At 39.9% G+C, this 16874-nt stretch overlaps 1 protein-coding gene across 2 annotated transcripts in view; it reads right to left on the bottom strand.

The window, feature by feature from the left end:
• Positions 1-355: 355 nt before the first annotated feature.
• The window catches only part of PRSS12 (serine protease 12), a 55549-nt gene continuing 39030 nt past the window's right edge, over positions 356-16874 (bottom strand). The window contains exons 8-11 of one of the 2 annotated variants that reach the window (XM_074993403.1): positions 16415-16493; positions 14614-14736; positions 5529-5809; positions 356-4262 (exon numbers count right to left, since the gene is read on the bottom strand). In XM_074993403.1, the coding sequence (XP_074849504.1) occupies positions 3955-4262; positions 5529-5809; positions 14614-14736; positions 16415-16493 (791 nt within the window). In that variant the 3' untranslated portion in view covers positions 356-3954. The remainder of the gene's footprint in view (positions 4263-5528; positions 5810-14613; positions 14737-16414; positions 16494-16874) is intronic. The other variant, XM_074993404.1, reaches the window with a different exon arrangement.

The following is a 16874-nucleotide window of genomic DNA, read 5'->3' as shown; positions in this document are numbered from 1 at the left end:
TACAATTATTCCCTACAGGAAAATTGTTTGGCTGTATGGAAGGCTTTGAGGAAAATTGATTTCACAAAATTCTTCAAGGTGTATTTTCGCCCGGACTATTATAAATAGCGATTAAATATTGTGGCACACTTCCCATATTAAAGATTGTATGAAAATTAATCCCTGGGTTATATATGTTGGTGGTTACTTATGAAGCAACTCTCCAAATCAGGTCATGGGTGTTTCAGGTTGTAAATATCACATGGTTCCACATCACTTCCCCTAACTTTTTTTTCCTAGCTTGTTGTACTATGTGGTATACTTCACTACGGAATTCTCAGAGAAAGGAATTCACCTTGTATGGCAAGGGTTCTGTGATACAAGCAGGTTTTATTGTTAGGTTTTCCTCCCTTCTGGTAAGATGAATTATTTTAAAACAAAAAAGGTTTCTATATATACAAAATGAGTAATCTGAAATTGAATCAGCTGACTAGGCTTTCCAGATGTTAAACCCAATATATTTATTCATATCTCTTAACAGTTTTATGTTATCCAAATAGTGCAAAATTACAGAAAGTTGTACAAATACTGTATAAAAGCACCTGATTATACTAATATAGCACCAGTTCAACAAGATGTTTAAATTGGGAATGGCCCTTTAAAACATAATTCATTGACATCTTGAGATAAATTGAGTGCCAAATATGAATAAGGGAGTGTACAACATTGCCACAATTTCTTCAGCATGCTAACAGGTGTGTAACTGGATAATAACAGAAATTTACATGGACACATAGACATGAATGTAACATCTATCATCATCTAGTTCAAGCATTCTGTTTTGTGCACAAAAGGCCACAACAGGTTGTCACAGCTGGAGTTTCCAGGGAAGGGAGATGCATACCATGAAACAGTTACTGGTTATATTTTGTACAGTCACACATGGGAAGTATGTTGACACAGAACTGCCACATCTCACACTTGAATGTTTCTTGGTCCAGGCACGCTGACATGAACAAATATAACAATTTAGATTAGCTTTTTAATGGACACTCCATGCATCTTAAATGTAGCAATTGTATTTATCTTGTATAATTTTGAGACACCTAACAAAGAAAAGTGTTAATATTCTAGATTGGTTGCGTCTTCAGCCAAGAACCATACTGTGTATTTTTTCCCCCGAGGTTTCCTTAATGGATTATTAAACAATGTAATGCTGAGTTCTGTAGACTGGCAAAAGTCTCTGTATCTGCTTCAGTCAAACTGCATTCCATTACAGTTGTGGCTACATCCTCTGTCTTGGGCAGGAATGAGCTGCTGAAATTTGGAAAGTTACAACTAGGATTTCATGTATACTTTCACCTAGCACTTTGCTTTGGAGTAGGCTTCTATCATGGATGCCAGATTTGGTAAGGCAATGTCTGACAGTTCTATCTATTCTGTTCCACTAGGAATCTGTTCCTGCATCCAGATTAGTTTTAGCATTGCAGTATATCCCAAGGGTCTGCAACCAAAATAGAAAGAACCATGTTTTTCAAATTCAGTTACAAAATCAATACTTGAAGAGCTGCAATGCATGTGAATATGAGAGAGTCCTGAAGAAAAAACATCAACGTTTTAAATTCATTTTAGAAAGAAGTCTTCCCCTATGGTTCCAGAATAAGCTATTTTTGCACAGGGGATCTTGGCGCCATTTACTCCATATGATTTTAAAGATATTTTGAAGAATTAAGGTTCTAAACATAATTGTGTTTATAACCGTGCTTACTACTCATGTAAGTGGTAGCAAATAGTGTTTCCCAAACATTAGAAGATTCAGTTAGCTAACAACTTATTTTCTGGGAGCTGATTTAAATCATTAAGAGCGGATCGCAGGCAGAGTTAGGGCTGCCTACCCATATGGCTGATTCTCCTATGTAAGCCTTTTTGACACCAGGGACGGGCTTGCTGCTGTGTTAAATTATGTCAGGGAGATTTCAGTGATCAGTACTGGTCATTAAGATACCCTGTCCTATAAAACGAGACAACACAGTGCACTGCCTTCTGTGCTGATAGTGTTGGGAGCAGCGGGCAATCGCTGCTTTGCAGTACCTGCACACAGGGCCTAGCGGGGGGTGGGGATAGGATGCTGCTGAATGCCCTGAGAGCCCAGGGCTAAAGTGGAGTGGCAGACACTGCTAGCCAGGCTTGCATGGAGGCCTGAAGGGTGAGCACACAGCTGCTGGGGACAGGGCAACACAGCTAAGGGAGGAGCCCAGCTTCAGGGGCACGAAAAGGAACCAGAGAAGCAGTGGGGAAGAGACCCAAACTGCTCCATATCTGTATAGAGCAGGCTTGCTGCAGCCCCTCGCCACACTCAGCTGGAGCCCAGACAGCGCAGCAATAGAGGCAGCCCCCTGCTGCCCCTCCCCCTGCTGCACCACCCCTTGCTGACTGCTGACATGGCCAGATGTGAGCAGCAGGAGGAAGGAGAGTTAAGTGCTGGCCAGGGTCATTACAGCATCTGAAGATGCAAATGACTCCTTAAAGAGCCGCAGGTGGCTCTGGAAATGCAGGTTGCTGACCCCTGGTCTATCCCGTAAGTGGGAATATGCAGAACCATTTAAAAAAAAAAAAAGGGTTATATGCACTGTATCTGGAGTTCTTCAAGGTGGGGCTGGTATACATGCCTCCAGTGTTTGCCTCCTGGACGGAGTCTTTTATTACTGTGTCTGGCTTTGCAGTGGAAGCAACTGAGGTGGTGAGGGCACTCTACCTTTCTTAAAGCCCTGATCTGCATTGTGATGCTGCGAGGGTGGGGATACAGGAACACACTAGCTCAATAGTTTGCAACATTTTTCTTTGTCATGGCACACCTTGAGGTCGTCTTCCCAACTGATGGCTACAGTAGAGGGACAGAGAAGCCAACTCCTTGCTCACATAGAAGAGGGAGACTGAGCTATGATTGGTTGCTCCACCCTGGGAGGAGGCAGGGCAGTGAGGCAGTCTGCCAGCTAGAAGGTTGCCTTCTCCCATCCTCACATGTACCTTTATTTTTATTCAAGGAAGAATTTGGCTGATACTAGCTCCTTTTTTAGGCCAGTGCTTTTGTTACATCCCTAGCTAAGAGTGGATGTCAGGATAGAACGGTGCAAGTCTCACCACAAATAGTGTGTGCCCTGTTTTTAGCATTTCTTTAAATAAAGCCCTTCTGTGTTTCTGAAAGTCAAACATGCCCCTGCCTTGACTTCCCCCTTTTATTTTTTTTAATCTGGCATATGTAGGTATATAAGGTACTTTATTTTAATGAATTTTAATCCACCCCATTTCACTGACCATTCATACTTGGACATTGTGCATTAGGGCACAGAGTGAGGTTGCTAGCTTGTGTGGACATTTGTTCCAAAGAACATGGTTTTAATTATTGGCCAGTTTTGCTCTATTGATATGTATAGAATTACTGTTACCAAGAATAATACATGTGACCTGCACATGTAAAACTTGTGCTTTGCTTATACCTATAAGGTACATGAGACAGAATTGGACAGGACTATGCTTTTTTAAGATGAGACAAGGTGTAAGTGGGGCAACCACTGAATTAAATGGGCTACCCTGATAATGAGGATTAAACCTGTCCTAAAGCATAAATGCCAGTGCAGTCTTTTCATGACGAGTAACTAGATATTGTACTCTTACTCTGTTCCAACCGTACATTGGAGTAATATGATGTCCCCTTCTCCTAAAAAAACCTTACAAATTTTGCATCTTTCCATGCAAATATAAATTTTTGCTCAAAATGAAGGAAATTACACATTAATCTATAACTTTAAACAGTGTGAATATGCATCCTTGATTCAAAAAAACCATGCAAAACATAAGAATGTGTCCATTTCCCACTCAGTGTGGGCCCCAGCTGTGCATTGCGTGTGCTGTTCAAGCTGCCCTGTCTGACTCAGAAACAGACTTCCTTTTATTAATGTTTCCAAGTCAAGATGATCACAATTTGGTCACACTTTTTATCCAGGGTACAAAGGATGAGACTTTGGTGTAGACACCTGGAGAGTCTTTGATACCACAGCCATAACCCCAGGAAGTCACCCCATACACAACCCAGCTTTCCCCTGGACGTTCACACATCAGTGGTCCACCACTATCTCCCTGACAGCTGTCCACATGTTTTTGATCTTGGAGGTTTCCAGCACAGAGCATCCTCCCTGTGAATCTTTTCCTATATCGCTCTTCACAAAGTCTCTTTGGTAGTAGGGGGATGGCAGCTTGTTGTAATGTTCTTGAATAGGCCCTTCCTGTAAAGACAGAAAGAAAATAACTGTTGTTGAGATACTTGATCAGGTGATAAGTATGATTTAACTAAATTGGTTATTGTAACTTAAATATTGTTATCTAGTGTTACAGCAGTTAGAAAACGTAAAAATGCATACATCAGTTCCCTGGAGAAGACTGCAAATTGTAAGTAAGATATTTAGTTTCGCAGCACTTGTTTCACAGATACTTCACGAGGCAAGATCTTTTTGTTATATTTTGGGTAATTGTTTCTACCAGAATATAATCTGTGATACTTTATGTAGTGGGGAAGTTATTTTATAGTGAAGTATATTATGCTTATATATTGAATTATTTAAAATGGTAAGAGGCATATTTTTTTTGTCAAAAATGTGTGGTGCTGCAAACCTTTCTTGATTTTTAGTTCTCTCTGTGTTCAGTATGCTCTGATAGATAATTTGTGTACATGTATGCACACATAATGTGAAAAAAGAAAACCGATGTTAAACCACATTCTGCCAATTTTAGTGAGTCAGAAGACTAAAGGATAAAAGCCATTGTTTGCGTTTTGCGCTGTTAGGAACACAATAAAACATAAAAGTAAGTCATAGTAATTAGTTTATAAAGGAACAGAGCCTTCTGGAGAATAAACTCTTGTCCACATCCAACAGAGTAACAGGTCCTGCTTATGACCGAGAGTCTGTTTGTAAATGTTTTTTGCCTTCCTTGCCTCTTGCAGAGGATCTTTCACTTAAATCTAGCTGCTAAAATTTCAGATTTGGAAAATGGCAGCGGCAGCAAGAGGAGACAAAGAAAGTACATTTGATTTTCCATTACTTTGATCATTTTTCATTTGCCATCCTGGGTCATTTAAATAAATCAGTAAACATATTTCTGATTCTCATAAGACTAAATATGGCATAGCTGATGTTGTGTTTTTACAGGGATGTGAATGTGGGCTCTGATTTGATGGGGACATGCTGTGAGTGGATTACTTAACAGTGCCATTTAATGTAATTGTACAGTATGGAAGAGTGACGAGACAAATGTAGTGACAGTTCTACTCTTCTTAAAGCACAACCTAAATTTAAAAATTAGTGCCTTTTTCCCTGCTGTAGTAATGATGGATGGGGAGAAGGAACAAACTTTTATCGTATTTAAAAAAGAGGGAACCTGATACAGTTATTCCACCCTGAAATATTAGAAATAGCAAATTGAACAGTTAGTTAAGAAATAGTCCAAATTGTTACGGGGAAGCAAATTTGGATGCATTCAAATGTCACTCTTACCTGTGTCACCCCACCCAGTGATGTAACAGTTTGGGGCAGTTTTCTGCGGCCTCTCTCGCCTCAGTGGCAAACAGGCTGGTAAGACATGGGTGCTGAATCTGGCACACTGTTCTTCTGGTCCCTGCAACCTCACTAGTGCAATGTCATAGTCATTGCTGTCAGGCCTGTACTCTTTGTGCATCACAATCTGTTGGACTCCAATTTCCTCCTCATACTCCTCAGGAACCAGTGTGTGATAATCACCAACTCGCACAGCATAGTTACGAGTGTTATTGCCATACCTGAGAATGAGACCAGTGCTCACATCATACAAACTCAGAACCTAAATAGAGAGCCAACTGTGACCAATCATATAGATGACAATACTAAAGTAGTTTTATCAGTGGTAAACCCAATTGTCTCAACATTGGTTATATGAAATTCAGAACTGTCTTGAAATTCCACATTTAGGTTACTTTTTCTGTCATTTGAGCCATACAGATAATGAGGGTTTCTTGTATTCATTTATTAGAGTAGACTATTTTAAAAGAACAAGAAGGGGCAATATAGCTTAAAAATAAGACACAAGTCCATTGTAAAACCACAACAGTAATACCCCCAAATAAACTCATGAAAGGAGGCAAACGAACTTTTAACAGAAGATAGCTGTCAAATTCACCCTTGAATAAAGAAAATGTTGATTAATGCTACATACTTTTGAGGGACATCTGAGCATGAAGGCCTCTTACACATCTGAATTAAAGATACCTGAAAGCCGTTCAGTCACTGGTAACTGCCTGTGGGGGATACGCCCATATGATCATGATGGTTGATTGATATTTGCTTAATACGGTAAAGGAAACTAAAGATACTTTGGAGGCACATGTACTCTGGCAAGAATATGCTCTTTATATCAAAACAAATAAGCAGTAAAGTAGTACGTTAAAGACTAATAAAATAATTTATTAGGTGAGCTTTCGTGGGACAGACCCACTTCTTCAGACCATAGCCATACCAGAACAGACTCAATATTTAAGGCATAGAGAACCAAAAATAGTAATCAAGGTTGACAAATCAGAAAAAAATTATCAAGGTGAGCAAAGCAGAGAGCAGAGGGGAGGGGGCAGGGGGGAAGTCAAGAATTAGATTAACCTAAGTATGCAAAAGAGCCCCTATAGTGTCCCAGAAAACTTGCATCCTAGTTCAAACCATATATTAATGTGTTGAATTTGAACATGAAAGAGTTCAGCAGTCTCTCTTTCCAAAGCAGAATGAAAATTCTTCTTCAATAAGGCACAGACTCTTAAGTCGAATGGCCCACTCCATTAAAATGTAGACTAACTGGTTTGTGGATCAGGAGTGTTTTGATGTCTGTTTTGTGCCCATTAACTCTTTGTCTGAGAGAGTTTGAAGCCTGTCCAATACAAACAGAGACGTGACATTGAGACCACATGATCAGAACGTACTACTCATGGAAGTTTGGTAATCTTATCCCTGAAAAATAAACTAATTAGAGTTTTTTCCCCTCTTTCTGAACTTGTATTAATTCAGTTTATTTTAAAGGTATTTAATAAAAAAAACTCCACTTTAAAGCTCATCAGCAAGAGCAGGAGTATGTCCCTTCAAATAAAGGGAGGAAGTAATAGTGCTCTCCTGTGTTAATGGTTTATTTCAACACATTCAGAGGTCTTTGGTCCTCTCCAGCATGTTTTGGTATTTTCCAATGTATATGACAATATATATGTACATGCCAGTGTTTATAAGGCACTTCTGAATGAGAATTTCTAAATCTTCACTGTTTAATACCTTATTGTTTCCCTAGTAATAAAAGCACCATATTTGACCTTATGGTTCAGTTCTGTTTCTCTTCAAATAAATGGCAAAATTTCCACAGACTTCAGTTGGAGCAGGATTGTGTCTTAAGAGATTCTGTTTACTCTGGTACTCTTTCTAAGGAGCTTTCCACAATAACAAAGGCCATCAGGCCAGAACTGGTTTGTGGAGCTTGATGCATCATCTGAACTATAACCTCAGCAAAGTGCAAAATTCTGCATCAAAGCAGAGCTGTCAAAATCCCAGACACCTGTTATCTGTCAGTAATGCTAACCATTTCCTGCACTGAAAATCAAGCATCCCACTCTTCCATGTCTGGATCAGCACATACTTTATTTTAAACAGGAAAAGTCTATTGACTTCACTGAGTCACTACATAAAATATATAAGTTAATGATCAGGCTTGGGTGTGTTGATATAACCCATGTTGTTGAACGTCTGCGTTATTATGGTCTTTGTTTCAATGCTTTACATGCTAAATAAAAGCAGTTAAGGAATGTGGTAATTGTGTTTTAAAGCATTAGACCTAATTTGGACTTTTACAAACCTCTGTATTTTAATTTTATTATATCACTGAGATGTCATTTTACATTGGACTTAGGCAGAAGTGATGTCTCTTCCTGTGGGTCCTTTTTACTACAACTATTAACAATTGTGTGTATTGTGTACCAGTGCAATATGCTAACAGGCTGAGAATCAGAAGACCTGAATTCTCACTATTGCCCTCATATGTGAGCCTAGGCAAGTGTAATTCTGTGCATTATTTTGCCCATCTGTTATACTCTTCCTAAAGCATTATAGATCATAGATTATTTGAGTTTTTATAAAAAGCTACTACATTAGGCCATCTACGTTGAATAGCAGAGTCCTGACTTCACATTGCTTCATGTTTTGTTTTCTGATATTATGTCACAATTCTTGATTAATACAAGAAACTTAAGTATCCTTTGAGTACATCTTGGCTATTTTTTTTTTAGATACAGAACCCGAGGGTGATTATGTATTCTTCCTGCTAACGCTGCCTGGTAACTGGTTAGAACAGCAATGGGCAACCATGTATGGTGACTGGGCCAAATGAGTGGTCCTCCTTTCCCTCAGTGGCCCATGACAGCCCACTGGGGTTCTACCTGCAGACCCCATGTGCTCCATCCCCCACACATCTCTCGCACAGCAGGGTATTGGAGCTGCACACTTCATTGCTTCTCACCTCCCTCCCAGCACGTTCTGGGCAAGTAAATCACGTGATTCATATTCTGGCTGCGCTCCTCTCCCTCCCTCCCTGAGTTGGAACAGCCACAAACAGCTGATTTTTAGCATTCTGGCTCTGGGTAGGAGGGAGAGGCACAGGGATAGAGTGTGAATCAGGCAATCTGCATGTTCCAAAAGTATTAGGAGTGAAGGGGAGGAGCAAGAAAGTGTGGGGCTCCAGTGCACAAGCAATACCTGGGGGAGGGGGACAGCCAGGAGGCCCACGGGTGGAGCTTCAGTGGGCACATGTGGCCTGTGGGCCACAGGTTGTCCACCACTGAGCTCTAGAAACTAGGTTCAATATAAGCATGTTAAATGAGCTGCAGAGATGGACTAAGTTGATCTGCTTATTTCATGGGTCTTATACAAACAATATTTCTTAAAAACTATAGTGCTCAAAGTGCTCCTACATATTCATATGTAGATGTACTTTATTAGTGAAAATACCAATGTGCCTGTAGATAGGGAAAATTTTAGCAGTGTAATTAATCTGTTTCCTTATTAAATCATGTGTCCTCTGCAGGAAGGTGCAGAAGCAATTCAGTAAGCAATCTTTGCTGCCTGATCACTGCAATGGGCATAGGATAGGAGGCTGCAGAAGTAATGTTTGGTACCTTCTGGAGGCTGATATAAGGATTTCTGTGTCAGTTGCATCATAAATGCAGTAAAAGGCTCTGAGATGTGACATTACCAAACCAAAAGCTCTTTAAGTCAATCTGAGCAGTGTTCGCCACGATGAAAATATCTGAGGCTGAGTGCTAGTATGTCACACTCCTAGTAATGAGACTTCTTGGGAGGCTTTTTACATTCTGTAAGTCTTTGATGGAAAACACTCCACAGTGATCACCTGGCAATTGGAACACTTGTCAAAGTCAAACTACATTTCATCTTAATTGTCATCTGTGAAATGATCATAATGGAGTCACAAATGTACCTGTTCAGAATTTTTTTACAGACTACCACAGTTATCCCTATGTAGCTCACCAAGCTGGACAAGGTCAAGGCAGCTGAATGGTTAAGGCTGCAGTTCAAGCACAGTCTCCTTCATGTTTAGAGATTATTTACAGAACAGATGTAATGCTTGGAATGTAAAGAGTGTCCTGACATATGGGAATGGATTAGGTTGCCAGCCAAATACTTTTCCTCAGTGTCACCTATCCCACTGGGTGAGCTTGCATACTCAGAGAATAACAGTTTGGCTGATGTTACCAATGTATTAGCCAGCTTTTTTAAATTTTCACTAAAGAAACCAAGAACCTGCAAAGGAAACTGATGCACAATTTTGCTTTCCTGTAACAGTAAATGGCCCCTTTACGTGTGGTCTAATATAATTATTTCTTAATATGTTCATATAAATACAACCTACAAAAATTGAATATATGATTTTATTTTATTGATATCTCACTTGTTTTCCATGCTCAAACTTGTAACTCTGTGGCTATATATAAACATTTGGTTGACTCCCACTCAAGTAACCCAATACACAGTATTGGAGCATAACGAATTTTGTAAAAAATGCTTTTTTTGCCACTTAGACAATGCTAGATAGTCAAATAATTGTTGCCTGAGGTCCTATGTTTCTAACTGCTGATCTCATTGCCATTAATAGCTCTCTGTTCCTGATGGAAGCTTATAAATGACAACATACTGCCAGAGATAATCCTTGATGAGTTAGAAAACATTATATTAGTGATTTGAGTAGTACATATCTGAATGTTCCTATGGTATAGGATGGTATGATGCAGTCACTAGTATTAAAAGTAAATATCCTTCATCTAGCGTATCACCGAAAAGCAGACCAGTTATAGGTATAATTTTTTCTGCTTGAATGAAACACTACAGTCACCCATGTAACACTGGTGATAGTTTGGGGGAAATGCTCATTTTTTTACATACAACCAGGCATTTGTTCACCCATGCACCCATTTTGTACGTTCAAGATGGGTTTTCTCCATACAAATGAATGTAACCATATACTTTCCAGGTGCATCTTCAGTGTCCTTAATGGAAATGTAAACCTAAATTCAAGTGAAGAGCACCTCAAATTGTATAATCTGATTGTTTTTAAAAAGTAAAAGGTTACAGTTGCATTTCTGCAGACATGGATTTGTCCATATTAACTAAGTGTACAAATTTGAGTCTGTGTTCTTGTGTATGTCACTGTAATTTTGAAATCGGTTGGAGGTCAGAATAGTGATAAATATGCGACATCAGCTACATGATAGTATCAGATGTCTTCCCTCAGTACAGGTTTAACAATAATAACCTTATTCTTAAAACATTTTTAAAGTGTTTCATCTGACTGCTACAGTGGCTTATGATCTCTGATATTGGGCTCTATATTACCATATGAGGCTCAGCTGGTACACATTTAAATGGTACAGAATTAGTTAGAGCTTTCACTTTGTCCTCTTTCCCCTGCCTGTCTGCCCCCAGCCGGTCTTCCTCACATAACAAGAGAAATTGCATTCTCCTTAGTTTGAGCACAGTTTGCTTCAAATTTAATGGGGCAAGAAATGCATATTCTAATACAAATGCACAGAAGTGTGAATTAGCTAGTGTCCTAGACTGGAGCTGAATGGGCTGTCTGAATAACAATTTATTCTACTCCAGTGCACGGGCATTCAGGGAAGCCTTCTATAGATTATTCAGAACTGATTTTGATTGTAGATACTGGTCTTTTGTTCTTTCCAATAACTGAATGTAATTAGGCATGTTGTCAAATTTAAACATTGCATAAGGGCTAACACAGAAAAGAGGCTGAGTTGTCTAGTAGATAGAGGAAGAGACTGGGACTGGAAGACCTGGGTTCTGTTCTCAGCATTGCAATCAACTTTGTGTCACACTGAGTATTGACCCTCTCTGTGCATCAGTATCCCCATTTGTAAAATGAGGTTACTGGGATGTAGTGAAATTTATTTCATTTAATGTTTAAGAAGACTAGAAAATCCTGAGGTAGAAAGTGCTAGAGAAGGGCTTAGGTCTAGTATGAAGTATAATGTTCAAGTAACCTAGGCACTAGGAAGAAAATCAATGTAAGATATGCAGTTCCAGCTAAGTGAACTGAGTACCTTACATCCATTTTCTGTGCCAACAGTGGAAGGTCGATAGGAGAAACTCTCCTGTTGACTCCCCTTACTCCTCATGAGTATGAGGAGTACCATGGGCAAGGGGTATGCTGTCAGCATTTAATTTAGCGTCCCTCCTAGACCTACTAAATTGAACCCCAGAAGACTGATCTCCACAGTGTTGACTCTTTGTTAAGCAAAGACCCTAATAGGGTCCTAAAGTAGATTGTGGTCATTATTTCATTTTTACTGAATGCCTCGTCTTTTTTAGTTACCCGAAGCTAAACATTCCTTATTTCCAGACCTGCACATCATCCAAGTTCTCAGCTGCTATGACAGCTCATGACAAAACTTAATAGAATGGGCAGAATATTAAACAGTGATGTAATCAAAATCAAATTATGGCTGTGTGGAATTAGAGGAAAGATAAAGATGCATGTGGAAATACCTATTGGAGGAGTAAAGCAAACGTACAACTTAGTTTATTTCTTTTTAACAGAATTTGATTAGTTTATGCTAGTTAGGCGCTGCTCTATGTTGGAGCATCCTTACACACATGGAGTGAGACCTCTGATGTATCTCTTTAAAGGATTTAATACATTTCCTTTCTGAATGCTGGTCAGTTCCTCTGGATTGGAAACCTGTGTACTGGGGAGCATTGGTCCTGTCTCCTGTACTGTCCTGCTTCTGCTGTACTGGCCTGTGGCACAGGGAATGCATGAGGGAATGCACTCTGAGACATACAGACCAGAGAATGTAATGGTGCCCATCAGCTGGGTATTCTACCTCCTATGCACAAGAAGCATCTGGCTATAAACTGGTGCTTGTTTACTAAGTCTATCTCATCTGAAGTTAGAGACTTCTCTCCTTTGTAGCACATTGCACAGAGGTGGGGGCTTTCAGCAGAAGATGCAGTCAATGTTCCCTGTAAACTGAGTGATAGGGCGGCTACCCTGGAGAGATTTAGATGCCACCCAGCTGATTGGCAGAGCATTTACATGTGGCTTGGTGCGCATAACAAAATTTATTCTGCCCATGGATTGAAAAAAATTAGAGGGCACATTGTATGTGACACTACATTTAAATGGGTAACTCCTGACCACCTTCATTATGAAAATTCAAAGAAAATGTAGGGATAGATTTTCCAAAGTTTGTTGCCTAAAAAGGCCCAGATTCCCAGGTTTGCCTGAGCTGCACTTGGTACACGACTCAGAGAGAGTAACAAAGGTGGTTTAAAATTATCTTGCACTTGCACAAGCCTGGCACAAATTGAGACATCTCAGGACTATTTTAACTTATGGTCATTTTTAACAGTCCCCTAGGTACAGTTATGTTGACGAGGGCTTACCAAAGCACAGAGTACTCTGGCCATACATTCCCTTCTCCCCTAGTATGCTCCAGCATGTCCGTTATGCTGGAGGAGGGAAATAAGTGGGTTACATAGGTGTTGCTATTCTGACTGTCAGGCAGGAATTTTCCCTATGCCCTTTTATTATCCCCCTTATATAGTAAGCGTATGCATCTGAGGGTTTGGCCCTAAAACCTGTTTGAATGTGCTCAGTAAAATATGCAGGAAGCATAGAAATAGTCATAGCTTATTCAATAATGACTTTGAAGCGCAATTACAGTTATAAGCAGTATGTGATGGGTGATCTGGAGAGCATGTTATAAGAATAGCAATAGTGGGTGGGACTAATGGTCCATCTAGCAGCCCACTATCCTGTCTTCAAACTGTAGCCAATGCCAAGTAATTCAGAGAAGTGGAGAGAAGAGAGAATCATTTGCTAGGAACATCCAGAGCTTGGAGGTGCATTCCTCACCATCTTGACTAATGAAGGGGCCTGCCCTCCATGAACTCGATCTAGTTCTTTTTTGAACATTGTTATAGTTTTGGGCTTCACAACTTACCCTGGCAACAAGTTCCACAGATTAAGAATGCACTGCATGGAGAAGTACCTTCCATCTGTTTTAAATCTGTTAGCTGTTGCTTTTAAGGAGGTGACTGCTAGTTCTTGTATTATGTAAAGGAGTAAATAACTCTTATAGCCCTCTATCATTTTGCCCCTTAGGTCAACGTCTAAACTATGATCAGTGCAGTATGGAAGTACAGAATTGTGTGAGGAGGACTTGCAGACCTGGGGCCTAGACTTGCTCTCAAACAAGATACAGCTCTAGAGGACACAATTAGGGATGTAGATCCCAAAAGAGAGAGAGAGAGAGAGAGAGAGAGAGTGTGTGTGTGTGTGTGTGTGAGGAAAGGGAAGAATCTTTTATGATGTTAGATGCTTTAATGGCACTTTTTTTGGGGGGGCGGGGGGGGAACCTCTCTTAGCCACAACTGTACCCTTTGCTCCCAAACTGTGCATTTAGTATGAGCTCCTTAGTGTGTATATCTCAATGGGTAACATAAATTGTTACCTTGGAGAACAGTTTAGTAGTTGGCATTTTGTTGACAAAACCTAGGGGAGTGTCCAGATTCCAAAAGCGTTCTGTCGACAGTAAATCAACGGTCCTGTTGGAGGGGTCATGGTAATGAAGGAATTTGAAGCAAGCTAATAAGGCACTGACATACATATTCAGTGTCTCGTTCGCGTAATGGTGGCAGCGAGAACAAATGTCAGTTGTCAGATTGACAGTGAAGATGGGAGGCAGCTTTGAAATAAGCACCCTGCTTTGCCATTCCCTTACTCCGTTCTAGTTCTGGGGGAGTAAGGGAATGTCGAAGCAAGGCACTTATTTCAAAGCTGCCCTCATCTTCACTGTCAATCTGAAAATCGACATTTGTTCACACAGCTGCCATTATGCTAATGAGGCACTGAATATGCACGTCAGCGCCTCATTAGCTTGCTTTGAATTGCCTCATTACCATGGTCCCTCCAACGGGACCATGGTACTGTAGCAGCAGCCTAAGGTAGCGGTGCCAGGAAAGAATCTCATTGTTAATCATGCCGTACTACCTTTTAAAACAGTGTGCTGCAGTGAGCACCCAGCAGCTGCTGATGAGAGTGGCGCCACATAAGAGTCTTCCATCACCATGCGATGACTTTAGCCGAAGGGCAACCTGCCAGGGCCAACTGCCCCTAGAGAGAGAATAAGTCAGTCATGTCCTTTTATTGTGCTAAGCAAAACTGAAGAGTGTTCAGTGTAAAGCCAATATTGCTACATTGTTTAAACAATTTAAATCACTTTATTGAGTAACAACTGGGAATCCATTTAATCATGTTAATCTAGCATTCAGAATTCCATTTAACAATCCTCAAGGCTGGTTTATAGACAGCTTGGACATCCAGCTCTCTCAGCACTTCATCTCACTATGAATCAGTTTAATCATCCCTTCTCAGAATACACTCTTCATGCCAAAAACATATGATCTGTACCCCTCCCAACTAAATATCGTTTATGTGAGAGAAGAGGTATATCAATTCTAATAATTACTATGTAAAAATATGAAATTGTGAGAAGGCTGCCAGGCCAAAAATCTGGAGTAGAGGTGGGGAGGGTTCCATGAAAAAATCCAGTCTGCTCTTCTGTTCCCACTAATGCTAACTGCGCCATCTACTCTTGACTGGATAATAAAAGAACCAAATAGATTAAGCAGGAAAGCATAAACAAGAAATATACAGATTAGCTTCATCTCATGTCTCCATATGTGGTCATCTGCTCAAGATAAATCCAAACATTTTAGCAGATCAAGGATATATATTCCCAACCCATAAAAATAGATTTGATAGTGGGCTCACAAGAAGGGAAGGAAGAAATCAGCAGACAAAATATAATGCTATTTAGGCTTTTACAGTTATTTATAAATGCATAGCAAGCCCACAGATCTATCTATATGGTTCACAGCTATTGTTCTGGATTTCCTTCTCAGGAGAAACTGACATGGCTGTTTTTCTAAGAAACTAATTTAATCTGATTAAAAATTAAACTTCCAATGTACCTAAAAGTGAAATGTGGCATCTGACCACCGAGTTTGGTAAATACTGCAAAAATGTATCAATATTTTTTGATCTGGTCCTCAGATTTGCTTTGAAAGTGTTCTTGCTCCTTGGGTGTCTACTTTTTCTGAATATTCCAGTGAACAAATTCACCAGTAGAAATATTAACTCAAACAACAAAATTTAAGTGTGTTTTACAGTATTTACTTAAAGCAAATTTTGAATTCAAAATCCCAAGCATTCCCACCGGAAGTCTCTCCATAAGAGTTCTACACAATCAATCAAGAGTGAACATTGTGGCAGCTCCCCACCACTGGAGCCCTTCACACGTTATAGGGGTGATGCTGGCAGCCAGGAAGAGCTCTGGCAGAGGGGAGGCAGAGGGAAAGATATATTTTTGCCAAAGCTACATAGCAGCACGTGGATATATAGTTACACATACCACTAGTGGAATGTAATGGAGATGTAGCCAGAGAAGGGTCACAATATACCAAGATACCCCCAGAAACTGAAGATGAAGAGACAGAGGAGGAAGAGATGTAGGCTGGAACAGCAGCCTCTGGCCAGGCTGCAAGAGCTTCACTCACTCTGAATTATTGGGTAAATAATTCATCTACTTCTAACTGACCTTGGAAAAAAAACTATACTTGTTGAACAAAATTATTTTTTTTGTTAAACAAGACAAAATTCACATTGTTCATTTGCAGTTTATTTCATGAGAAGCAAAAAAATTTAATCAGTAACTAAACAAGACCAATGGCTTAAAGCAACTGCACAACTTTATATTAAAATGACTTTGACAGTACTGAGTATCATTTACCTTAAAGAATTTTTCCCACCAATTATCCGCTTCTGTCGACGATGCAGTAACCTCAGTCCACAAACAGAAGCAAGGGAATCTAAACAATAAAATAAGGTTTAGACCTTAAACTCCCACACAGCAGATTTTTATCTTACTTATTGAGTCAGTGTGGGCATGTTTCTACAAAGTGCTGAGTACCATCACCATCCAATAAACTCAGTGGGAGTTGTATGCTCAGGACTGCCTTTCAGGATCACATCTTAAATTATTCTAAAAATTTGTCAGTGAAATCCCATGGGAAAAAAATCTCATACTCCTAGTGCAAATTTTCATTCTCATATCTTCTGATTTTTGACTCCCACACTGTTCTCCCTCCATACAAAGACTCCACCACACAGCACTTTGACCCACAACTTTTAAAAGTTCTGTCTGGCTCAGAATATTTTCTGGGTTGTGATAATTAAACAGTGAGCACAAT

Source organism: Carettochelys insculpta, chromosome 4, assembly GCF_033958435.1.
Source record: "Carettochelys insculpta isolate YL-2023 chromosome 4, ASM3395843v1, whole genome shotgun sequence".
Taxonomy (NCBI): Eukaryota; Metazoa; Chordata; order Testudines; family Carettochelyidae; genus Carettochelys; species Carettochelys insculpta.
The sequence above is the reverse complement of the archived record's forward strand: the minus strand, read 5'-3'. Positions and strand labels throughout refer to the sequence as shown.